The sequence below is a fragment of the Lithobates pipiens genome, unplaced genomic scaffold (genome assembly GCF_037356315.1).
Source record: "Lithobates pipiens isolate NorthernLeopardFrog02 unplaced genomic scaffold, aLitPip1_a1.2 Scaffold_8, whole genome shotgun sequence".
NCBI lineage: Eukaryota > Metazoa > Chordata > Amphibia > Anura > Ranidae > Lithobates > Lithobates pipiens.
The window spans coordinates 32114079-32140448 of record NW_027507903.1 but is presented as its reverse complement, the minus strand read 5'-3'; the positions used below and the strand labels follow the sequence as shown (position 1 = coordinate 32140448).

General features: G+C 43.5%; 1 protein-coding gene across 7 annotated transcripts in view; it reads right to left on the bottom strand.

The window, feature by feature from the left end:
* The window catches only part of AKAP13 (A-kinase anchoring protein 13), a 440963-nt gene that overhangs the window by 84453 nt on the left and 330140 nt on the right, over nt 1-26370 (bottom strand). For 4 of the 7 annotated variants that reach the window (XM_077472410.1, XM_077472411.1, XM_077472412.1 and 1 more), the window contains 6 exons: nt 23511-23573; nt 18023-18206; nt 15448-15556; nt 11416-11535; nt 10965-11007; nt 7963-8095 (listed from right to left, as the gene is read on the bottom strand). In XM_077472410.1, the coding sequence (XP_077328536.1) occupies nt 7963-8095; nt 10965-11007; nt 11416-11535; nt 15448-15556; nt 18023-18206; nt 23511-23573 (652 nt within the window). The remainder of the gene's footprint in view (nt 1-7962; nt 8096-10964; nt 11008-11415; nt 11536-15447; nt 15557-18022; nt 18207-23510; nt 23574-26370) is intronic. The other 3 variants (XM_077472413.1, XM_077472414.1, XM_077472415.1) reach the window with 2 other exon arrangements.

The following is a 26370-nucleotide window of genomic DNA, read 5'->3' as shown; positions in this document are numbered from 1 at the left end:
TATACAGCATGTCTGGACTTTCAGAAATTATACCCCGCAGATCTAAGTGAGACCCAATTGAAGGGACGCACCCCCCTTTACACAGCACACAGTAACAGAGCTGAGCCTGGGCGTTTTTTTTCTCTGGTCTCCTGTTCTGCCCACTCTATCATCTTCTCAGTGGTTGGGAAGGGGGGGGGGGGGCTGCATATCAGGACAAAGGGCGGGATTCTGTTATCACCCACTTGTTAATATAGTAGGTTGAGCAGCTCCCACCCTCTGTCCTGATATGTAGCATCTCCCACTGCGAGGATGATAGCGGCGGCCGGGTGGGAGACCAGAGGGAGAGAACACCCAGCTGCTATGTGCCGCTGCCCTGGCTGAACTGTGCAGGCTGAATGATGAAAAGGGGACTCTGATGTAAAGTAGGAGAGGGAGGCTATGATTGCAGGGGGCACCGTGATGTGTAAAGGGGGCGCCCCGTGATGTGTAAAGGGGGCGGCCCGTAATGTGTAAAGGGGGCGGCCCGTAATGTGTAAAGGGGGCGCCCCGTAATGTGTAAAGGGGGCGCCCCGTAATGTGTAAAGGGGGCGCCCCGTAATGTGTAAAGGGGGCGCCCCGTAATGTGTAAAGGGGACACCCTGATGTGTAAAGGGGACACCCTGATGTGTAAAGGGGACACCCTGATGTGTAAAGGGGACACCCTGATGTAAATAGGGAGCTGTTAATGAGGGGGCTGAGGACAGTGATGTAGAGGGGCGACAGTCACCGGAATTCGGATGTCTGCCATAGAAAAAATTTCTGTATATCTGTCTTGCATTTACAGCACTATGCATTCTGAAAGCTAAACAGAGCAAATCACATGTGACATGGCACAGCATGCTCATAGACGGGAGCAAAGCCTCCCAAAGCTCATCTGTCAAACTTCCTGTCATTGTGGATTAACAGGGCTAAAGGAAAAAATAAACCTTGAGGCACGTTTCCCTTATTCCACTTGTTTAAAGAACGGCTAAATATCCTTAATCTTTCAGTCCCTGTATATGTATATTTCCACTTCACCTGGGATTGGATGAAGGGCTCTGGAAACTGGGTACTTTGAAGGTGCAGCTCACACCTGTGCCAACTTCCTTTTATTCTGTACATAGAACAAAACATTAAATCTTAAAGCCCAACTCCAGGTTTTAGTGAACTTAAAGTTTTTTTGAACCAAACTATTACCTTCACTAACAGTTTCCAGCGCTGTACCAATTGTATGGAGCATCGGCTACATACAATATACAGCACTGTGTTCTGGCATCGGGGCGTGGACTTGCCGGTCCATTCCTGAAACAAGAACAGGCCCAGCTGAGTGCCATTCACAAAACGCTTTGTATTTTCTGAATGAATACAAAGCTTCCTCTGATTGTCTTAGGAGAAAATAGTGACATCTTCTGTGCCCACATCCCGACCAGAGGAAGCCTTGTATTCATTCAGAACATGCAAGGGTTTCTATGAATGGATGGGCTCAGAATGACTTGATTTTGTTCCAGGAGCAGGACAGGAAGTCCCAGTTCTGCTGCCCGAACACAGCGCTGTATTACTGTAAACAGCTGAGGCTACATACAGGTCATACGGCGCCGACAGCTGTATTTGTGAAGGGGATTGTCCCTGCGCCATTATAATTGTGCTGGAAACTGGAACAATTACTGTGTGCCACATTAACAAAGCAGATCAATCTTTTTTAAGCCTATTTGCTTTATTTTCCATGGTAAAAACAGAAATTGTCCAAGTTGCAAATCGAATTAACAAGAGGGATTGTGTCTGTTTTCAATAAAACTGCTCATGGAACCTTGCATACAAGATGTGGACTATCTTCTGGTAACCTGGCAAACAGCTCATATGCCTGTCTCTGCCTGTACAGAGAACACACTACACAGGTAGTACAAACAACTGGCCACTGCCCCCACCTATAACTGGCCTCAACAGCAAGGAGCACATAGTTACAGGTGAGGTTGAAAAAAAAGACACAAGTCTATCAAGTCCAACCTATGTGTGATTATATGTCAGTATTACATTGTATATCCCTGTATATTGCGGTCATTCAGGTGCTTATCTAATAGTTTCTTGAAACTATCGATGCTCCCCGCTGAGACCACCGCCTGTGGAAGGGAATTCCACATCCTTGCCACTCTTACAGTAAAGAACCATCTACGTAGTTTAAGGTTAAATCTCTTTTCTTTTTAAAGAACAAAAAATAAACTTGTATTTACAATCATTTTGACAGCCACCAGGAAGCTTTCCCTAAACGGTTTCCAAGCAAAAACAAAGAAAAATTCCCAGCTCAACTTGCCAGCCTGCCATAAACTGAATTGGCCTGTCTAACAGTTCACATTAAAAACAGGGGTTTGCAATTGCAAAAACATGTGTAAGCTGCAGAGGCTGTGACACCCCAGTATTATCTTCAGTCCTAACTCTTTACATTTTCAGAGCCTCCATAGTAGGGGCACATACATAGTAATAGATAGATTGAGGGCAGGCTTGCATGGAGGGAGCCTACTCTTCCCTATAGGCACAGGAGTGGACTGGACACCCAGTAAATAGCACAATGGCAACAGAGGTGTCCAGTGCACCCCCTCACAAAATAACCAGTGGTACAAAGGGCAACTGCCCCCAGCTACAACTGGCCTCAACAGCAAGAACAAAACGGAAGGGTGACACATGTCAAACAAAAGCAAAGGAGGAGTGGGCTCCGTCCAGACAAGACTGCCATTACTATATATGTGCTTCTATTATGGAGGCTCTCACAATTTATAGAGTTAGGACTGAAGATAATACTGGGGTGCTTTGTCATGGCCTCTGCAGCTTAGGCATGTATTTGCAAATGTGTACAAACTAAACCCTGTTTTTTAACATGAACTGTTAGGACAATTCAGTTTGTTGCAGGCTGGCTGGTTAGTTGAGCTGGGAATTTTTCCTTGTTTTTATTTTTGACATGCGTTGCCCTTCCATGGACCATAGGGTGAGTACATGGATTGAAATGGGCTACAAGGGTCAGAATGGTCAGGGGTGGGTAGTGGGGTCCCCCAGGGGTTCTGTGCTGGGACCAATCCTATTTAATTTGTTCATAAATGACCTGGAGGATGGAGTAAACAGTTCTCTGTATTTGCAGACGATACTAAGCTAAGCAGGGAAATAACTTCTCCGCAGGATGTGGAAACCTTGCAAGAAGATCTGAACAAATGAATGGGGTGGGCAACTACATGGCAAATGATGTTCAATGTAGAAAAATGTACAATAATGCATTTGGGTGGCAAAAATATTAATGCAATCTATACACTGGGGGGAGAACCTCTGGGGGAATCTAGGATGGAAAAGGACCTGGGGGTCCTAGTTGATGATGGGCTTAGCAGTGGAATGCAATGCAAAGCTACTGCTAACAAAGCAAACAGAATATTGGCATGCATTAAAAAGGGGATCAACTCCAGAGATAAAACAATAATTCTCCCGCTCTACAAGACTCTGGTCCGGCCGCACCCGGAGTATGCTGTCCAGTTCTGGGCACCAGTGCTCAGGAAGGATGTACTGGAAATGGAGCAAGTACAAAGAAGGGCAACAAAGCTAAAGGGTCTGGAGGATATTAGTTATGAGGAAAGGTTGCGAGCACTGAACTTATTCTCTCCAGAGAAGAGACGCTTAAGAGGGGATTCGATTTCAATATACAAATACCGTACTGGTGACCCCCACAATAGGGATAAACAGGTTTATACTTGCCTGCTCTGTGCAATGGAATTGCACAGAGCAGCCCCGAACCCCGTCTTCTCGGCTCCCCCACCAGTGCTCCTTGCTTCTCCCCTCTATAGACACAGGCAGCTGGACTTGGCCCTGACCCCCTACTCCCACATCACTGGCTTTGATTGACAGCAGCAGGAGCCAATTGCTCCTGCTGCCTCAGTAAAGACTGTGAGACATGGAAGTGAGGGGATAGAAGTACTGCAGATGGCCACAGCAACGGATTGGATGAGGGCTCAGGTATGTAACGGGGGGGGGGGGGGATACTGATCCCTAAACATTTTTCACCTTAATGCAAGGAATGCATTAAGGTATGAAAAACGTTTAGGCTTAATAACCTCTTTAAACATGGGAAATGCAGGGTTAACAGCCTTCCTCCTCCTCCCTCTTGCTCTCTGCTGGGCAGGAAGGGGGGTTGCTTTGGTTGAGTGCAGAGGGAGAAGAGCAAGCAGCTCCAGCTCTCTATGCCGTGTCTGGGCACATCAAACAGTCCAGCACAGGTGACAATGATAAGGACAGAACAACTAAGCCCCATGGGTGGGGTGAAAGACTTCTGGAGGTATGCCCTTGATGGAGTTAGGCTGCCATCACCTATTATACACCAGGCTTGTAGGGTGTGTGTGTGTGTGTGTCTGATTTTAATTAGGCATTCGTTTTATGTAGATTTGATTTTTTTTGTATAACAGCAGCTGTAGGGGCAGTGAATTATATCCATTGAGCGCTGGGATCAGGATTACATAGTATTTCTGAATTATATACGCAGTGTGTGTGGTGGTTGAGATTTTTTTCCACTTGTTCTGTGGATTACATGAAGTCAAGATGAACTCCTAGCCTGAACTGCACCCTCAGTGGACCACACTGAATGGAGGGCTGGAGCGGAGACCTTATAAATCGATTTAGGTTCACAATGATAAAGACAACTATACCAATGGAGGGTATGCTTTCAATAACCACCTTTGACTACATATCCCACGGTACCTTGCTGCCTGCAAACAACGATTCCTCTACTCCAGGGATGCCCAACCTTTCGAAGAGTGAGGGCCACTTAAGTGACTTGGTAACCAGTCGAGGGCTACAATGAGTGGAGCGGGCGGATGACAGGTCTGTGTCCACTCTGCATATAGAGAGCAGACACGGATACAACCCACTCTACTCTATGGGCCCTTCGAGGTAGGTGGTGCACCTGAGGATCAGTCTGAAAGCAGCCCAGTACCCACTGCAGAACAGATATGGCCATATTTGGTATCACTCCGCCTGTGACAGGAGCCAGCGATATATAAGAAGCATTGGCTTATGCGGCTCTTCTCCACAGCCGCTTGCTTTCTCTTTCGCCGGCTTCATTTACAAACACAGAGGCTCTAGGATGACGGATTGGTGATCTGGGCTTGCCAACCAGCCATCCCAGAGCAGGAGGTCGCAGGCCCCATCAGAGGGCTCTGCGGGCTACTGGTTGGGCACCCCTGCTCTACTCGCTACCCTTCCTGAAACTCCTCCTCTCAGCACCTCTGTAGGTCGGAAGGCAGGTTCTGTGAAATGTGTGACACAGCAGTGCCTACCAACAGGGGGCATAGTGACTACGTGTCACAGAATTCAAGACACAAATGTGTGGGGATTTTCACAAAGTAGGCCCGCAAACTCAAAGATCTTTCATATTAATAAGAGTAGGCTATAAATAATTAAAATACAATGTGGAAATTAATAAATGATTTTACATTTTGACCATAGATATTCTCTAAAACCAAAAGGAAAGCAAAAAAACTAGCAGCTTTGCTCTGTGATCAATATACAGGTGTCTTGTTTCCCAATTTTGCACAACAGATACAGTATATTTTGGGTATGCTTCCGAGTATGTTGAAATGTACAGAAGGAAGATTTTTTTTTTTTTTTTTTTAACTTGCTCAGTTAATTTGTTTTTAAACTCTGCAGCCGGAGGAAAGCTTCTTGTACTAATATACACAAAAAGAGAACTGGCTCGGCTTGCATAATCGCCATCTGTGGCAAGATCAAACAAACACGAAAACATGTCCATACTCAACATCCTTCCATATTCCTCTGTCTGAGAAGGCGTGGGAGGTAATGTGATGCTGTACACTCCTGATACAACAACATTCGTGCTGCACCATGTGCTGCGACACAACCACCAACGTCAATAAATTTATATTAAATATAATGTAGCAAATGGCAGGACCATGTCCAGTTGTTTTTACATACAGAGTCACAGCGGAGCCAAGTTTACTCCAATTATTCAGAAACCAAGAATATATTCTATATTGAAGTGATACAGGGGGGTCTTATATACAGTACCCCTCACATTTTTGTAAATATTTTCTTCTATTTTTTCATGTGACACTTTGCTACAATGTAAAGTAGTGAGTGTACAGCTTGTATGACAGTGTAAATTTGCTGTCCCCTCAAAATAACTCAACACACAACCATTAATGTCTAAACCGCTGGCAACAAAAGTGAGTACACCCCTAAGTGAAAATGTCTAAGCGAAAGGGTAAAGACAAAAAAATACAAAATTATTCCTAAAATTGTTTTGTCAGCTCTGGTACTAGGCTGGCAATAACCTGACAAAATCACTTGTAAAATGTAGTTGCTCTAAAGCACCCCTGCTTTAGAGCAACTACATTTTACAAGTGATTTTGTAAAACCCACGGGTCCAAGATGGCCATGAATGCTGCCCAACACAAAATCTTAAACTTACTTAAAAACATTAATTTTTGTTTTTAAATCATTTCATATTAAAAATGCTTTCAAGGCTCGGTTCACACAGGGGCGACTTGTCCAGGCGACTTCGCCGCCTGACAAGTCGCGCCCCGTTCTGTACTACGGAACCGTTCTAATAGGAGCGACTCAAGTCGCTCCGACTTAGAAAAAAGGTTCCTGTACTACTTTTGCGGCGACTTCGGGCGACTTGCATTGACTGCTATACAGAAGTCGTTTTGCAAGTCGCCGCTGAGGTCGCGGCAGGTCGCGGCGCTGCAAGTCGTGCCGCCTACTGTGTGAACCGAGCCTTACACTTAGCGAACACATGCTGCCGAAAAAACAAAAAACAAAAAACTGACAGCATCAGTTTACTGGACATTTAGAAGTTTTATCTTCCCAAATGAAAAATCCCACTCCTCAAAATCCTGCCCTACTTAGGTCATCAGTTTTTAGCGGCACTGATATTTGTGAGCAACTATTTTCACTGAAGTTCCTTTTAAATTTTACATAGACCCTACAATTCATATACTTTTTAAGAAGTCAATTAAACCTCAACTCCAGGTTGAGAAAAAAAACTACCCTTGCGTTGGAAGCCCCCTTAATCCAAGGGTTAAATACTGGGTAAGTCTATAAGGAATAGAGCGTAAAATGAAGTACCGTATTTATGGTCGTATAACACGCAGCTTTTTCCTCTTAAAATCAGGGGAGAATCATGGGTGCGTGTTATACGCCGCTCCCCGCTGTCTGTGAGGGGGAAGAGGAGCGAGCTCCGTCGATATACACATAGCCAAGAGTATTGTGTACTCGACTAGGCTCCGCTCGCAGTCACGCCCAGTCCCGCCATTGGACCTGTGTTATGTTCATCATAGGATCTGGGCCATGGGGCGGGACTGGGCAGGACTGCGAGAGGAGCTGAGTACACAGGACATCCGGCTCTATCTCGGCGGCTGTCATTTTTAACGATCATGCTGCAATGACACTGGGCAAGGCTGCAAATGGACACTGGGCAAGGCTGCAAATGGACACTGGGCAAGGCTGCAATGATGGGCAATGCTGCAGATGGACACTGATAAGGCTGCATTGATGGGCATTTAAACATACATTTTTTTCCTTAAACTTCCCTCTTAAACTTGGGGTGTGTTTTACGCTGATAAATACGGTATATCTTCCTCTAGAAGATAATTATGTCCCAATTTTCACCTTGGCCAATCATGGGACGCCTTGTATTCAATAATAAAAATACAAGGCTTCTCCCAAATGGCAAAAAAAAAGCACTCGGAGCAACTTAAAATCTAGCAGCTGACGGAAAATTACCTGCACTGTTGCCAGTCCATTACAGAGCACACAGTGGCTACTTCATTTAGTAATAGAAATTATTTGTTTAGGCCAGCTTGGCCCAAACAATATTATTTTAAAGAGAACTGAAACTTGGAATTCCACTTTAACATACATGGGTTCACCTCAACAGCACACAATATAAAATGTTCACTATTGCAAAACACTTACCTTGGTTTTCTTGCCACCAGACATTTTATGCTTGATATAACTAAATGTGCGGCTCACTTTGGTCCCACCTTTCAGCTCTAGGTCTTTTTGAGAAGGGCTTAAAGGCAAGACATCGCAGCTCTCCTCAGGTATGCTGGAAGAGAGATTATTATAATTTGATCACTCAATTGCTAAAATGTACTGAACAGAAAAGTAACGTAAAACATGGAACCTGAACTTCAGACTACAGCTAAAATACATACATGGGAGCCATCTCACCTGCCAAAGGAATAGTAATTCAGTGCAGCGGATGATCCAGACAACATTGCCAGAGACGGCAGCCAGCCCCTCATAGTAAGGGCCGGTTCAAACTATTGCAATGGCAGACTTCGCATGTAACTTGCAGCGCCACTGCTGTTCACATTACATGTGATGTCTGTGCGGTGCGATGTCAGGCATACAGATAGTATGGCTGATATTGCACCGCATTCAGTGCAAACACGCACAGGACCCTTTTTTCTGTTCGGACTAGAATCGGATCGCATGTGTGTTCACACATATGCGATCGGATTCATGTCTGAACTGTCAGTTCGCAGTGCGATATGCGAGCTGAAATGGGGGTGTCAACATATGACACTCCCCGGCAGTTTGCAGATGGCAGTGTGAACTGCAGTGTGTGTCGGGTGCAATGAGGGAACCCACAGTTGATTCGCAGGGTTCTTGCATTGCAATAGTATGAACCGGCACTAAGTTAGCTTGGTCAAGTACACAAATTAAACCATCCTCCAGCCAGCTGATTGGGAAATGAAGAATCAGCTGCACACTGATGAGGTCATGCATCTGCTTGCTCCACCTGTCTGCATGTCCCCTGTTAACACATGTGCAAACAGCACAGCCTGATTGGCTTATATGGTTGACCCTCGCTCTTCCTGTTATACATAACTGGAAAATGATATCAAGACTAAGGTACTTACAATAGAGGCATTCAAAAGTACCCGTGGTCTAACACTACAACTGCACAAAAGTCACATCTAATAAAGGGGACTCAGAAAAAGTTTTATAAAACTATTATAGCTGAAAAAATCTAGATTACAAGCTACAGGATGTACAAGCTTCAGCGGTGCTCATACATTTCTGCATGTGAGAAATGGAAATTATGGGTCATAATAGTCTAACATAATTTCTGGACTGGAAAGTGATTTTCCCAGTTTTCAAATAATTAACTATGATCGCTAGGAAAGATATTTTTTTTTTCCACAAGGACATTGATGCAAAGCTCTTCTGTCCAACCTGTTTTTCTGTGACCGATAATTTGTATAAAGGACGTTAAAGTGGGCCTTCAGTAATTTTTTTCAACTTTCCATATTTAATCTTCTGCTCTTGTTGTTTTAACTTTGGATAGTAAAACATTTTTTTTCCTGCCAGTAAATACCTTATACAGCCCACTTCCCGTTTCTTGTCTGGTCATTAGCCTAGGCTTATGACATCATGCACAGCGTTCTCTTTTTCTCACTCTCGTGAGAGTTTTCCAGGAAGGGAGATGGTGAGGTATAAGAGGGCCAATGAGAGCAGCAGGGCTGCAGAACTAGAGGTGTGCATCTGTGTGTCTGTGTAAATCCAGGAAGTAAACAGACAGCAGCTTCAGCTGCCCACAGTTAAAATGGCTGCAGCCAGACTCAGTGGTGGGAGATTTCTGCAGTATATTTGGCAAATACAGAATCACAGTATATATAAAATATTATGCAAAGTGGTTGGAGGGAAGCTTCAGAATGACAAAGATGTTTTTATTGCAAATTATGTGAGCAGACTGCAGTAACTGTTTAAATACCACCGTTCCATCTATTGCAGCATTGGTCACGTAAAGCAAACCTTGTCCCCTGAGAGCATGGGCATTCCTGTCCTCGGAGACAATACAATTATGGAGACTTTGCATCCCACATACTTTACACCAGTGGTCGCCAACCCGTGGTCTGGAGACCACTGATGGTCCAGGAGAAAATTTTGGTGGTTCCCATGGGTTCTGTATTCTGCCCAATGTTGTTTCCAGTGTTATCGTCAATGTGTGCTGAGAGTCAATACTATCACTGCGCATTGATCCCCAATACCTCCTCTGTAGTTTCGGGCTCCTGTGAACTCTGAGGGAGGTGCCTTGAGTAATGCAGAGAGCAGGAGGTGAAGGAGGAGAGGACTTCCAATGGCAGCGCTGATCACAGACTGTGGAAGGGAGCACAGAGCTTGAGCACATGGCTGGATATGGTGGTGAGATCCAATAATAAGTCTGTGTAAGGCAGCAGTGTGATGCAGAGTGCGAGGGGATGGGGGCATAGAGCCGGAGCATTCTGGGTGTATAAGGCAGCAGTGTGATCCAGGGGGGCACAGAGCCAGAGCATTATGTGTATAGGAGGGGGGAGGAGGGGGATGGTGGGGTAGAGGAGGGGGAATGTGGGGTAGAGGAGGGGCAAGGTGGGGCAGAGGGGTAAGAGGAGGGGGCAGGAGGGGAAGAGTAAAGGGGGAGGGAAAGGGAGGGAGCGGGTACCTGGTTTTGACAAGTACCCGCTCCCACTTCCGCTCGATATGGTGGGTCAATCCACCAAAGATTCTCCCACCGCCAGCAACCTACTGGGACACTTCACAGGTCCCACAAGGCTGCAGGGCCATTCACAAAGAGCAGCAATGCTTGCACACGTGCAGCCAATTGTGAAGCCTCACAAAGTCACAGCCAGCTTCCCACCGTAAACATGCCAGCTCCAGAGACCCAAAGACCCACCCAGAGAATAAGCAGTTTGGATGAGCATGATGCTGGACCCCTGGACAGGTAAGCGTTTCTTTATTAAAAGTCAGCAGCTACAGTATTTGTAGCTGCTAAATTGTATTTTTTTGTAGAAAGGCTGAATAACTGCTTTGAATACAGTACAGCAAGTGAGAAGTAGCATGCTATGAAATGTTTCACTAATTAGGAATAATATATTTGTTCAGCATGGTTTTTATCCAATATTAGCTTCCACTAGACCGTGCACACTTACCTTTGAGCCAGAGAATTTCTAGGGACATTTAAGGACTGTGAGCCTGAAAAAAAATTAAAAATAAAAACATCTTAAGAAATCAAGTAAGTCTCTCCCAACATTAATTTAATAGCCTCAAGGTGTTACTAAAATGGGCGTTATGTTGCGTGAGTGGTTAGGTTCTAGGGGTCTACCATGCTTGCATTGACAGTGATTTTGTTGGTCCTCTAGGATAGGATCAGATCTACAGCACAGGAGATTCAAAGGAAACGGACAAAACTATTTGAATAAGCAGTGAATTCTAGCAGACTTATCAGTGTTACATTTTTCACCATGATTACACAAGAAAATGGACAAAGGCCAAAAAACCTGAACAAAGCAAATCATGTTCTTGGACATAAGCAAGGCAAAGCAGGAAAGGCTGTGAATGGCAGTGTGAACATCCTAGTCATACAGTGCAGTGTTTACTTACTATCCGACTCGTCATCACTGGACGAGGAACCAACAGTAAAGACATGCTTAGACTTAGGAATAAGCGGAGAAATGTTGAAGGAGAAGGAGATTCGCCTCTTTGGTCGCATCCGGGTCTGAACTGAGAAGTGGGTTAACAGCAGACATTAGAGCATGCAAATACAAATAAGAAAGAAAAAACAAACATGGAGGCAGAAGCAGGGTGCAGACTGAGTTACATGAATGTTAATTGTAATATCATCCTTCATCCGGATCTATCCACAACTTCAGATGGAGGTGAAAATTACAAAAAAAGATGGATCTTGTATCTAGAATACAAGGTTTTCCCATCATGCTATATATCAGGCATGGGTGGGCTGAATTCATGAAATTAAAACTTCAAGGGGGTGAAGGTAACACCTGCCTAATTCTTGGTAAGTATTGAGCAATAACTGCAATTTGCAGCATTTCTTATTTTGAATTTAAACAATTTGCAGCCCATTTTATTTAAAGTGGTTGTAAACCATTACATATACCCACTAGAGGGATAAGCCTCAGGTGATACACACAGATGAAACAAATCCTCCTACATGTATATTGCACCTGTTTATCTGCAGCACTCTCCCCTCTACAATAAAGACCAGAATTGGCACAGCATTTCTCAGCTCTAGGGGGTGGGAATCTGATCTCATACACACAGCACAGCATAGAGCCCTGAGACCTGAGTGGAGGGAATGGACACACCTCCCGCTACAACAGGGGTGAAATACAAAATTGTAAACATGTGGCTATGAATGCTCACGACTGGAGGGATGCCGTGTTTGGCATAGCACCCACAGCAGTGGGTGGCATAGAAGAGCGAGAGTCAGAAACGTCTGAAGGAATGACTAGGATGCAGTTTGTCCAAAAGCATCAGGGGCACATAAAAAGGACTCCTATTAGCTAGTGCCCCCTAGATCTAGGGGATGCCGGGGTGGGCTGCATCCTCCCAGATTTCACTTTTACCGTGGTCAGAATTGCAACGATTCTGCCCGCGACTCAAAATTGGCAAATGTGAATTGGGCCTTATTGATAGTGTTTTTTATATGTGCACCCCAAAATAATTCCTATTCTTCCAATGTGGCCCAGGAAGGTCAAAAGGTTGTACACCCCGGCTATACGTAGTCTCATAGGGAAACATGCATGGCTGAGATGTTCAATCACCTGCTGTGTGCTGGAGGGTGAGGGTGGAACATGTCCTGGGAATATCTGTTGTTGGCATAGACGGACAGAAGTGACTCATGTAGATAGAGGAAAGAGAGCAGACAGAACTAGGTGTTTTGGACAGAGACGAGTGCACACTATAAAAGGATATGCTTTGTTCGTTTTTTCATTTGAAAGGTTTACAACCACTTTAAACTGAGCAGCTGATGGCCAAAAAGAAAACAAGTAGAAATAGGGAAAAACAAATAAATAAAAACCTGTTTGACATGCCTGATATATACATATTTAAAAGAGCTTTTTGAAGAGTTATTGAATTTTAGCAATCTAACCACATTTCCAGAAAATGTAAGCAGAACAATTAATTGAAATTACCCATCGAGCCCTAAACCATCTAAAATCAAATATCCCAGAAAATGGCTGAGCAAAACATTAAGACCCGTTCTCATCTATGACTTTTAGAAAGCACAAAAGGAGAAGTGGGGATATCACAAGAAACAAGATCTATAGTCAACCATGTGGCTGCAGCATCAGTGTGATACTGTAGCTGTCACCTGCAGGCTCTACGATGGATCACATGATGCTGATCACTCAGTTCTCGATTTTTACTGAGCAAACAGCAGTTCTCTGATCTGTCCCTCCCCCCCATCAATTACCGGAGCGACAGGCTGTCTTGTTGGGCATCTGGGTGGATTCTGACAATATTGTCAGAATACATACAGAGATTGTAGCGGCTTTTCTCTTCTGGGTGCTCTCCTGTGACCCAAAAGAGAGAAGTATGAACAAAAAAGCTTTTGCCATACATCTCTTTTAAATGCATGTCAATGCATATGCAGAGTTTTTTTCTTTGGTTTTAAATGGTGCTAGTCTTTATTTGTGCAATACATCGATGTGCATTGGCCCAAAAAGGTCATGTGCATTTTTGATCCACCTTTCAACTGCGTTGTAGTGATTTTTGATGGAAATGGCAACGTGTGTTAAGGTATCTGCCTTACAGTAGAACTATAGGCAAAACTTTTTTTCATTTTGGATAGTTTAACTGAGGGTTATAACCCTTGTTGGTTTATGTCTTGCCATTTGTGCCCAATTGGGAAAATTTCCTTTCACTTCCTGTCCCATAGCCAAAGCAGCAAGTGTGAGGAAATCCCTAACAATTAAGGGACTCCCCCATTGTAAGATTTTACCCTCTTTAACTTTTCTGGGGACAATCCAATGTTTGGTAGTTTCTTTTACTTTCAATGATAATGGTAAACAGGACAAATTGAGAGGGTTAATCTCCCTAACAGGGGCACAGATGGGAAAAAATAAAAAACAGACAGATGTTCCAATTGTTCCTCACTATCCAAATCTAGAGAATTTTTTTGCCTTTAAGTTATACTTAATTAGAAGCAATAAAAGTCTGCAGGAAATGCAGATGCATAGGTGTGAATCCAGCCTTGGATGTTTAAATTACCCCATTTCAGTAATCATGGCTCTAGCTTTAATTAAAATTCCTTTTTGTTTGTTTTTTATTTCACCAAAGAACATTCTTTCAAAGCCATGTAAAGAAGGTATCTTAAAAATGCATCATTAGATCAGATCCTTTCCATCTTTAGTGACTTAAAGGCTAGGTTACCCTTTATAAAAAAATACAATAGGTACACATGTTTTTGCAGGGGAAAACAAAAGATTTTTTTCCTGCCTGCAAAGCATTGTAATCGCATTTGTATGGCTCGTTCAATGTCCAGCTTCTGCAAACTCTTCCTCCAGCTCTCTGCCTGTACCTCTGCACGGTCTGTTAGTTGGAGAGCTGAAGGAAGGTCCAATGGACTACGAGCGCACTTATTTCCACACTCATAGTCCATTGAGAACTACAGGTCTGTTTGCCACTGTGATAGAGGACTTTCAGTCCATTCATTCATCGATCGACGTGAATGAATGATGTGTGTGTGCAGGCGGGCTAGATATTATAGAGCAGGCTCAAAGGAGGATTACAGCCAAAGCTTGTTTGGCTGTACTCCTGTGGATCACAGGAGTGCAGTTTGTTCTGGACTCTTGTGACCCGTTTTCAGGAGACAGCATGCTGAAGCCCGCTGTTGGCTGACAGCACAGAGCCGGTCAAGGCTCGGGTTAGATTGAGACAATGGCAACAGGATCCACCCACATGCCTGGACCGGCACCCAGCTCAGCCTCTGAGCGAGCCACTGAAACCCTAAGCTGGCCACTCCCACCTAGCCCAGTGCTCCAGTGAGCCGGGGGGGGGGGGGGGGGGCAGAGCAGAGAGCCGCTGACTCATAGTCAGCCGCTCTCTGCTCAGGGAGCTGTGAGAACCGTGCTATCGGCGGTGTTTGACTGTTTCCACCTAGGTAAGTTATTCTATAAAAAATTTTTTAAAAATACCCATACATCTCTTTTAAGGCCTGTTTTACACGGCAGAGTATTGTACAGCACTTACATTTACAATATGGACACATGGAAAGCAGAGGAGCTCCCCAGAGAAGGAGGAATTCAAGAACAAATGTGACATTGACAAGTTGAGGGGAAGGGGGTGTTGGAAGAAAAATGTCAGAGAAAAAAAAAAATTAAACATGCTTGGGATGAACAGATATCCACTGTATCTTCAGAACAAACCCAACCTTGCATGCTGGATGCCTCGGATGGGTAGGTTAGTAAGCATAACGTTAAGTGTTAATTGATCTGCATGGGTCTGTCTAGTAAAATCTAGCAATTAGCAAAGGCTTCTCTTTCCCAGCTCTATGGTGGCTGTTTATTACTGCACAGAGCAGCTATGCGATACATTTTCGTGACCTGTAGAAGAGAGTGGCTGGTTGAATTAACATTTGGGGACACACAGAGGGCACACAAAATCACTCACTTTCCACCAGGGGATTGCTGATAGTGGTTAGTGACATGGATTTTGTCAGGTGAGGAGCAAATCCTGAACTGGGGTAAACAAACCCACGACAGGGGGTCTTTTCACGGTCCTGTAAAAGAAGAATTGATAGTTAGTCTATACAAGCAACATTTGTCCACACTTCCAGCTACAGTAGAGAAGATTTTCAATGATGATTACATGAACCACATCACAAAAATACAGAAAGGAACCCCAGACCAAAGACAGATGAAACAGTCGAAAATTGTTGATAAAAAAACGTCATAAAAATAGCCAATGCATTTTGGGGGCAACGTCATTCCCCCTTCACTAGGGTTCAGCACAGGATAAAAAACTTGGATGGAATCCACAACAAAGTCCACCAGACTTCACAGATCTATACGAGAACCAATAGTGAACTCTGTCCATGGAGGAACAACTTGACAGTAGTGAGGGCTAATTTACACTTGCTTTAACTTTAATACATGTTAAAGCTCCTACTGCTTCAACAAGCTTAATTTTATGTGTTTTTAATGCTTGGGCGATACATTGGTGATGTTTTTTGAAAATGTAATGAAGCTTGGCAAATGCCCTATGTGTGTTGATTTTGTTTTGTTTTAAAGGGGTCCAGCAGAACCCTGGCTCAGTACTACTCCTGTTCAGCAGATCCCCAGCTCATTAGTACCGCTGTTCAACTTATTAGCACCTGAATTGACAAGGCTGTGTATTGCTCTGGGAACGCTATGTTTTTAGCGGACAGGAGTATGCGTTCTTTCACTTGGAAAAAATGGACAGGTTAACACATCTCTGGGTTTTTCCATCTGAATGTGTGATGGTTTAAAGATTCTATGCGCCCTGTCAATAGTGAGGTCAAGGGCGGTGAGCAAGGGGACCAGAAGTTTAAAGAATTGTTGGAGATAAGAGGTCAGCTCCACAGGGGAGATATTCTCGGGGATGCCCCTGATTTTAAGATTGTTCCTGCGAGAACGGTCTTCTAAGTCCACTAATTTGGTAGTGACGCATTTTAATTCTTCCGCTTGATGTTGATGAGAATCAACTAATTCGTTCTAGGCAGTGGCATAATTACTCAGTTGGTGTTCAAGAGTATCTGTGCAATCGCCCAGGTCATCGATCTGAGATTGCATGCGAGACATTTGCTCATGTCTTTCCTAAGGTCTCTTTGGAGAGAGAGGAGCATATGTTTGAATGTATTTTCAGATACAGGGTTATCAGAGGCGGGCAGTGCAGCTAATGTGGTAGCCTGTTCCTCCTCAGAGTCTGGGTCAATGTTAGCAGTAGAGGCTTGGTGGTAAGTCGAGTTTTTTTTTTGCTTACCGGCCCCTGGTGAGATGGAGGGGCATGTGGAGGGAATGCTGCCCTCTTGGTGCCGTCTCTGGTGCAGGTGTTCCTCGGAACAGAGCATTTCATGGTCTCTGCAACTGCTGCTGTATGAGAGGTGGGCTGCGAGGATGTTGGCGCTGCTCTGTCTGAAGAGCTGGTGCCATCTTGTCTGTCAGCTTGTGTGGCTCTGCCGGCTGATTTTGACTCCATGTCATGTTTGGTAAGGTCTCCGAGGGCTGTGCTGTCAGGAGGAGTGCAGGTGCAGAGGCTGTAGCAGGCAGATTGGCTGTTTGTTTCCCCATGCCAATAGAGAGGGAGATCTAAGTGGCCATTTCCATGAGCAGCCAAGCTCCACCCCATTAATACCCTCATTCAGTAGGTCCTCTGCTCAGTAATAACCTCCAGCTTTGCTGATCCTCCTTGCTCTCTGGTCCAAACTCACCTCCAGCTATATTGCTCCCGCACTGCACACCACGTGTGACCTCTGCTAATTTCTCCTGCTCTGGTTCCCCAGCTCTGCTGAGCCTCGGCCGCTCACTCTCTATCTGGTCCCCGCTCACCTTCCACTATAGCATTCCCATTTGGCACACCATGTCTGCTAGTTGTTGCACTCCAGTACGGACCCCGTTCACCTTCTTCCTGCTCCCCATCCCAGATGTGACATCTGCACCAGACACTTCCAGAATATACACATGAACCAGAAGTGACTGCTGATGAAGTCTTTCCAGTTTGTTTGTTGGTTTCCCAGTGCATTCTGGGACATCTCATACCTTCAAAACAAAGCAAAGCTAATTCTGAATAAAAGACCCTCAAAAACTTCAGGTGCTGTAAGCGAGTGTTGCTGTAGACTTTTATGGAGGCTCTGGAGACACTTTGAAGCACCAAAAAAGCAACATGGGGTATCATTTTTAAAGCAAAGCAAACAATGTGTGAACAGGACTGCAAGGTTACCATTTTATTTAGTGACAGAGGCTTTGATTGGCATTTAGAGTCCTTTTTGAAGCAAGTGTAAAAGAGCCCTTAGATTGCTGTTCTAGACCAGATGAACCACATGCCTCCCCATCATGGTGATGTCAACAAGACCAGTTAAAAAACAAAACAAAAAAACGGGAATCTAACTGTGGTTGTAACGTGTTTTTTTTCTAAATAGAGTTTGGAAAGCATAACAGGAGATTGGACATTCCATGCTGAAAGTAAATAGCAGTTAAATATTATGTATCTCTATGAACGAACCTACCTCATGGTGTAAAGTTGTGCTCTTTCTCTGATCAGACTCTGTTTTCTCTTCTGTCAACGAAAGTGAAGAGCCGCTACGAATCTCTCCCTCATAAGCCGATGGAGCAGTCAGGGACCCAGAGACAACAGATGAAGACGACTCATGACCGGCGTCGGTTTTGCCGGCAAGACCCTCTAGGCTGTAACTAAACAGAGACCAAAGAGTAATGCTCACAATATGAAAATGAATGCTTTATTGCCAAGCTGTCATGGCGCTTAGTCACATTTAAATGGTATTAGCATAATAGCAGGCAGGCGGGTTAGTTACAAAAGGAATTCTCAGTATTTGCGGATGCCACATGTGTACAAAGTCACAGTGAATGCTGTAAGAAAAGCAGAGCAGTGCTTATACTGTTTTAACAGTTACCGACCGTGTTTACTGTTACAGGGCGGGCCGGCTGTGCAGAATCACAAATATATACAGGAGTCTGCTCTTCCGGGTAGGGGGCACTCCGCTTGTGCTGTGATTTGTCACAGCACAAGCCGATCAGTGGGTGCCGGCCAATGGATGCCCATCAGCACCTGCTGATCGGCATGAAGGAAGACAGGACAGAGCTCTCTCCTGTCAGTAGGGATGTGCCAGTTTGTTTCCTTGCAAAGAAGGGGATAAAAACCAGCACATCCCTTAGCGAAAGCAGCACACACACAAACACTGGTTAGCCACATGTTTTACCCTTTAATCACCCTAGATGTTTAACCCCTTCCCAGCCAGTGTCATTAGCACAGTGACGATGTATACTGGTCCACACAAAGTGTCAAACGTGTCTGTTAGTGTCTGCCAAAATATCACAGTCCCGCTATAAATTGCTCATCGCCGCCATTACTAGCATTTAAAAAAAAAGAAAATCCCAGTATATATATACACACACACACCATCATTTTAGGTGCCAAGGTGTTGCTTTACTAAAGACAAATAAGCTGTGTGATTTGCAAAGTATAGTTGCTCCAGAGCTTAGTAAATGAGGTAAAGAGTCACGTTGCAAAAAAATACCCAATCACATGCAAGGAAAACTACATTTTTGATTGCACATGACTGGATGATGGAGGTCAGCAGAGCTTCTGCTCTTTTACTAAGCTCTTGACTAACTGCACTTGCAAAGTGCAGTTTATTTGCCTTTAGTAAATCAACCCCTATAACTTTTGCACAAACCAATCAATGTACTCTTAGTGGCACTATTTTTTAATAAAAATATGTAGCAGAATACATATTGGCCTCAATTTATGAACAAATGTGTTTTTTTTTATTAGTTAGGTTTTATAGCAGAAAGTAAAAAAAAAATATTTTTTTCAAAATTCTTGGTATATTTTCATTTATAGCGCTAAAAAAATAACCCAGTGGAGATCAAATACCAGCAAAAGAAAGCTCTGTTTGTGGGTAAAAAGTGATATAAATTTCACTTATGTACAGAGTTGTATGATCATGCAATTGTCAGTTAAACTAACGCAGTGCTGTATTGCAAGAAGTCAAGCAGTCTATTAAATATTGGTTGTAAAAAATAAAATAAAAAAAAAGTGCTCCGTCAGTAAATTTTCCATGTTTTGTCAGTAACAAATGCTGTAGAAGGTTGGCAATACTGGCTAGAAAGTTTTAGGACTCAATACAAAATTTTCATGGTTAGCTGTTGTATACTTTTAAGCTACTGTTCCTCCTCCACATAAGTGGCCAATAGAACACAAAATGAAGAAATGTTTACACTGCATTAGCCATCTTGCTATGGCAATAAATTCCATTTAAACTTAAAAGCTTGCAGTATTCATTTTATTATAATATATTCGTTCTGGTTATTACCCAATAGACAGTACATTAAACATCCACTTCAGTATGGCACCGATATGGATTATTTTTACTGACTCCAAGTGGTCACTTCCTCAAGGAAGCCATAAAAGAAAAAAAGGACCACCAAATGACAATAATCCCAAAAATGTGTTACAGAATACACTATAACATTAGTAGCGCTAATCAGTTACAATATAAATGATAATTGTAAAAATAAAGTCCCATTTGTGGGTATACTGTGAATAATCATGTGTCTATCAAGCCAAGTTCATACAGGGTTAAATCCAGTTGAAAAACAGTCACCACACTGCGTGTGAAATACTCCGCGGAAGGTAATGAACTTACCAAACAATAGATGTTACACTTTTATTTTAACAATCACTGTCAGCAGGCACTGCGTCTCTCCATCTAAGGTATTGCGCACCGCAAGCAAAAGAAAAGGGTGCACATAGCGTAATCCAGTAACATTTAATAATAAAAAATATTCCCCTTACAGATCTGCACTTACAATGTTAAAAAGTAAAATTAGCATGTAACAGGCAATGTAAACATCAAAGTATCGCGTCACCGTCTTGTGTCTACCTCTCTCCGCACTGCTGATAGCTCATGCAGCGGTAATTCCGGGCTAGGTAAACAGAAGATCCGACGTCGTGGGTTACTTCACGCCCTGACGTGTTTCGTCACTTTGTCTACGGCCTCTGACGAAACGTATCTGTGCGTCACCAAGCAGTAACCTACGTCGTCGGATCTTCTGTTTACCTTAGCCTGGGAATTAACGCTGCATGATAAATCAGCTGACACAAGACAGTGACGCGATACTTTGATGTTTACATTGCCTGTTACATGCCAATTTTACTTTTTAACATTGTAAATGCAGATCTGTAAGGGGAATATTTTTTAGTATTAAATAAATGTTACTGGATTACACTATGTGCACCCTTTTCTTTTGCTTGCGGTGAGCAATACCTTAGATGGAGAGATGCAGTGCCTGCTGACAGTGATCGTTATAATACAAGCGTAATCTATTGTTGTCTGGTAACTTCATCACCTTGGGGGAGTATTTCACACACGGTGTGGTGGTGGTATTTCACTGGATTTAACCCTGTATGAACTTGGCTTGACGGACACATGATTATTCACAGTATACCCACAAATGGGACTCTATTTTTACAATTATCATTTATATTGTAAATAATTAGTGCTAATAATGTTATAGTGTATTCTGTAACACATTTTTGGGATTATTGATTTATTGTTATAGTGGCTGCTTATGGCGTTATGAACCATCATTGTAAGATTCCATGAGCAGTGAGGGAGCGGGATCAACCTTGTTTGATTATTTCTCATTTATTAGAACAAACAACAATAATATATTAAGCTGACAGAGCCCAGACCTGCACACAAAGCATATAATCAACAAGTGATAGCCTAAGCTGCACTATAACAATGGCTTAAAACAAAACACTTAGCAATGCAGAAGATATGCACAGCAGACGGTACACACTTGGCATATATTATACTGCAAGAAGAATACCCCCACCATCACAGAGCTACAAAGTATTTTGGCGCTGCATCCAGCCAGCCATCTTTATGTCGCAGAGCATTATGGGATGAACCAACATTCACCTCTTTAAAGCAGAAGGGTTGCTTGAAGGTTCATTTTTAATGCCAGCATGGCTAAGGCTGGCCATACATTATACAAATGTCTTGTACAATTTTCCTTTAGATTTACCAAAACCATATAATATCAAGTTAAACCTAATCACTTTCAATTTGTATGCAATCAGGCAGGCCCTTGCACTACATGGTTAAAGGTAAATCTAAAGGAAACTGCATAATATATGACAAGCTTAAGCCATCTGTTATTTGTGCACTAAGGCAGTAGGGACATTTTTCTTTTTCTTCTAACATATACCCAGTGAGGTGACTGGCCTCAGGTGGTACAGAGAGATGAAACCAATCCTCCTACATAAGTCAAACCTGTTTATCTGCAGCCTCTCACCTCTACAGCCTCCTAAAGCACACAGTTGGCACAGAATTTCTGAACGCCAGAAGGCAGGGGGTGGGAATCTGATCGTATCGCAAGTTACAACAGCAGCGAATTCGCAAAACATAGATTATAATAGAGCATCACAAGTCCAACAGGCTAACGTGTACCCTCTTCCTCAAGAGCCAAGTCAAGAGGGAAGACCCTCGAAACCCTTTAGCATGTTGGACTTGTGATGGTCTACTCTAATCTATGATGTAGTATCGTGGATTCACTGATGTTGTTTTAACTTCACAAGTTGTTATACATTATTTTTTACCTTGTTATACATCTGTCGGTTTGTGAGTAGAATACTTACCTCTTTCTTTCTTTAACTAATAATAAAAATGCTTTGAGGATAATGTGCTAGACTGATACGCCCTCTGTTTTTGTTCTAGGATTTTAGAGTATCTTGACTTCCCCAGTCGTAACAGGGCAGCACTCCCAAACGCAGGAGGTTTTGTATTTGTTTGTTGGTGGGGATATGTTGTCACATAATGTACAGCACAGAGCCCAGAGCTTTGTGTAATCTGAGACTTGAGTGGGGGAAATGGACACACCTGCTCTACACAGTCTCATATGGAAATATGCACAGCTGAGGCAGTTAATCATCTGCTGTGTGCTTGGGGGGTAGGGGGAAGGGGACATCCCCTGGAATTCTGTGGTGCCGATGTTATGTCGAGAAGTGCCCACAATCGAATAGTGGCCGTGCATGCACAGGACGGAACCGCGCTTCAGCCGATTTGCTGATTAGCTGGAGTGATGTGATCAGGGCACAAGCGCACATCGTAGGAGGCTCTCTCGATGGGAGATACCATTTCACGGTCACAATTGAAACCTATACAAACAGCGGGGGGAGACTGTAGTTCTCACATTGTGCCTCACTGTTGCGGGGCGGCTTTACAGTGTGCTGATGGTCCGGTTTTGTCTGTGTTTCAGGGCAGGCTTGCTGTGTCCAACGCCCGGTTTTGCCTGTGTGAAAGAACGGGTTGCAATACAGACAAAACCAGCTCTTCAACACAGCCACTAGCCGCAATCCAGCAGCAGCGATTCACAATCTGAGAACTACGGTCTCCCCTACTGTTTGTATAGGTTTAAATTGTGCCTGTGAAATGGTATCTCCCATCGAGAGATACCTCCTACGATGTGTGCATGCGCCCTGGTTACGTCAGCCCAGCTGATCGGCAAATCAGCTGTTGTGCTGTTCCGTATGATGCATGCGCAGTTCATACCGGGCACTTCTCGATAACCGGCACTTCTCGATAGAACACTGGCATAACCTGTCAGAAGTGACTCATGCGGATGGCAGAGTGAAGGCAGAGCAGAAAGGAACTATACAAGGCGCTTTGAATTGAGGCTAGTACACACTATAGAGGGATATAATTTGTTCATTTTTCATTACAGAGGTTTGCAAGCACTTTAGAGGTTTTATACAAGAGGCCAAAGCACACACCAGTAAAGCATTTGTATGCTTGTGGACTCATAAGCAGCTCACGTAAATATGACATTAGCCACTTCCATTGCATAAGAGACAAATAAAAGGTTAAGCAGTAACAAAGAAGAAGCATTCACTCCAAGCACAAGGAAAAGCACCCAATGCAGGTTATGATGCAATTCCACCTTTTTACCGGCCTGCAGATACTATACCTTCTGCAATTCATTTCACCACCCACAGCAGTAAAGTTTACAGTTGAGAGACACCAACTCATACTGAGAAGAGCCACCAGAAAGAGAGGGGAGAAATGTCAATTGTTAACGGATGGAAATGGGAACACGGCTAAAGATAAGTAAATTGCTACTGATATGGTCAAAGCAATGCTGCAAAGTGAAAACTAAAAAGGGCCATAAGACAAACGCTATTGTGATTCAACGCGAATGGCAGTTTTGGCAGTGTATGCTCCTATAGGCTTGTTCAAACAGGAAAGTGACTGGTGTTCGCGAATGTTAACATGCATTTTAGCAAGAGGAAATTCCCCACCAAGTCTACATGAATGCAAAACCCATTTGAAGCAGGTCAGAAGGAGTTCAGCTACAGGTCAAACCATCTGTCAATGAATTCTGGATAATCTCAGAAGCATCCAAAATGGATGTCATCAATGCCAGCCCAAAGCCCATTGACGCAGGCCCTGAGGGGGCTGAAAACCACAATTCTACACAAATGTAAAATTTTTCACAGGTACATTTGTTAGAAATCTTCGTTAGGTGTTTTAAAGAGTTAGTTTCCCATTTTAGAAAAATGAAAGGGTGAATCAACACCCTACAGCCTCCCCAGCATACCCAGTCCTTGCTCTACTTGACGCCGTGGGTGAGGAGCTGTTAGTGGCCATGCAGTAGGGTGCAGTAGTCTGGAAATTTGTAATCCCTGCTCTTCTCCACCTTCTTTCTGCAGGGATTTGGGCACAGATCAGAGCAATACTCTATGCTGGCACTGACCAATCAGAATCACTCTGAACCATCCCAGAAATCATGCAGCAGGGACTGGAGGGGGAGGGGGTGGGTTGTTTCAAGATTTTTTTTGCATCTGTGTCTAGTTTTCTTTCTGTAGATGTGGCTAGATTATTTTTAACTTATTTTGATTATCATGGCCTCTCCTGATTGCCAGGGGGAAAATGATCTCACAAAACCCCAAAAAGTACCATGTATGACTTAATCTGTCTACTCAGAAGTTGTGCTCATAAACCAAAACTATGATGAACATTATGGCCATGCAAGTGTCTGGCCAACTCAAACATTTGGCAACTAAGTCAGCCATCTTTCCAGATTGTGTTAGGCACAGGAGTTCAATTCTTGTCTTCTATACAGTATCATCGCATGTATACCCCAACGCAAGTTAAGGGTAAAACCTAACAAGAAGACCAATATTGCACCTGTGAATCTGTGAAGAGAACTGAAGACCATGTACTGAAAGGGGGCCTCCATGGCAGATGGGCACAATTTGTGTAACAGATAATGGAATCAATCACTGTATGACTTCAACCAGTTGTGCTTTAGTATTCAAGCAATTACTGGTCAGCTGTCGGAGTCATTATAGGCCATACACACAAATGATTGTCACTATAGTCATGCTAAAGCCAGACTGTGTGGGCATTTTAAATTCAAAGACTAAGTAATTGTTCTTTAATCTGTAGCCATCCTTAACCCTACTTGATGAACCTTACTTTTTGGGGACATTTCACACTTTTGCACTACGGTAATGTACACTACATGCATTAGTGCCATTTTCTTTTGAACAACAGCCTAAGGCAAAACCTCCATTCTGCAGTGTGCACCAACCCACAGTAGTGATTTGCTTTCCAGTAAAGGGTTTAGAGCTTTATCCATAACGGAAGATAACCACATTTTTGACAGGGTGAGGTCTGTATACAGGACATGATAGTTATGTAGGGGTTAGCGGATGGAACTACAGTCCCAGGCAGTTGGTGCAGGCATCCGACTCCCACAGATGTTCTGGATGGGAACATTCTGCGGCTCTTAAACATAGTAAAGATGAGAGGGAACGGGTCTCAAGTCAGTGGAATGCAGGTGATGCTTTTTACATTTTTAAGAGCTACTTTAAAAGTATTTTGACTGTTAAAGTATAACTAAAGCCAAAAAACTTTTTTTTTTTAAGTTTTAGATAGAATGGAGAGGGATTAGAACACCTGTCAGGTTTTTATTGCCGTCTGGAGATTCACCTTGTCTATTTGTCCTGTTTACTGCTATCATTAAAAGTGAAATTAAAAGAAAATCACACATTTTGGGCTGAAAAGTAACAGAGGAGAAATCTTCCAATGGGGACACTAGTTCTGATGACCTAGGAGGCTCCATGGAATTCCTTTAAATTGTAGGGAATTCCGCTCACTTCTTGTTTGGCTACGGGACAGGAAGTGAAGGGAAATCTCCACAATGGGATACAGATGGCAAAAAAACTGACAGGGGTTATAACCCACCCTTAGTCTATTTGAAATGGGGAAAAAAAAAGTTTATAGTTCTACTTTAAGTAAGTTTGCCAAGAGTATCACAGTTCTCTGTCTGTAAAATACCACAAGGTCCAGGTTGTCTGTTGGGAAGGGCAGAGACTGAATCCATACCAGATAAAATCTTTTGAAAAATATTTTTCCAACAAATGTCCATTAAAAAAAAAATAATTCCATAGCCAAGTGATATCAATGTTTCTGAATTGAGAGAAATGGTAATGAAATAAGTTGCTTTAAAAAGGAGAAGTCCAGCCTGAGCTCGTTTGGCTGGACTTCTCCTCTGGGTCAGAGGGGTGCAATTAGTTTTGCACTCCTGTGACCCATTTTCAGCAGAGAGTAGTCTGAAGTCCGCTCTCTGCTAACGTCACCAAGATCAGTCCAGGCACTGCGTCTTCCCGACTCTGGAAGTTTGGATCCGCCAGGTGCCTGGACTGATGCTGCTGAGGGGCCAAGATGGCCGCTCCCCGCCTCTCCACAGCTCAGCGCTCCAATGAGCATAGAAGAACAGAGCAGGAGACCTAGGTAAGTTTTAATCTGCAAAAAGAAAAGTG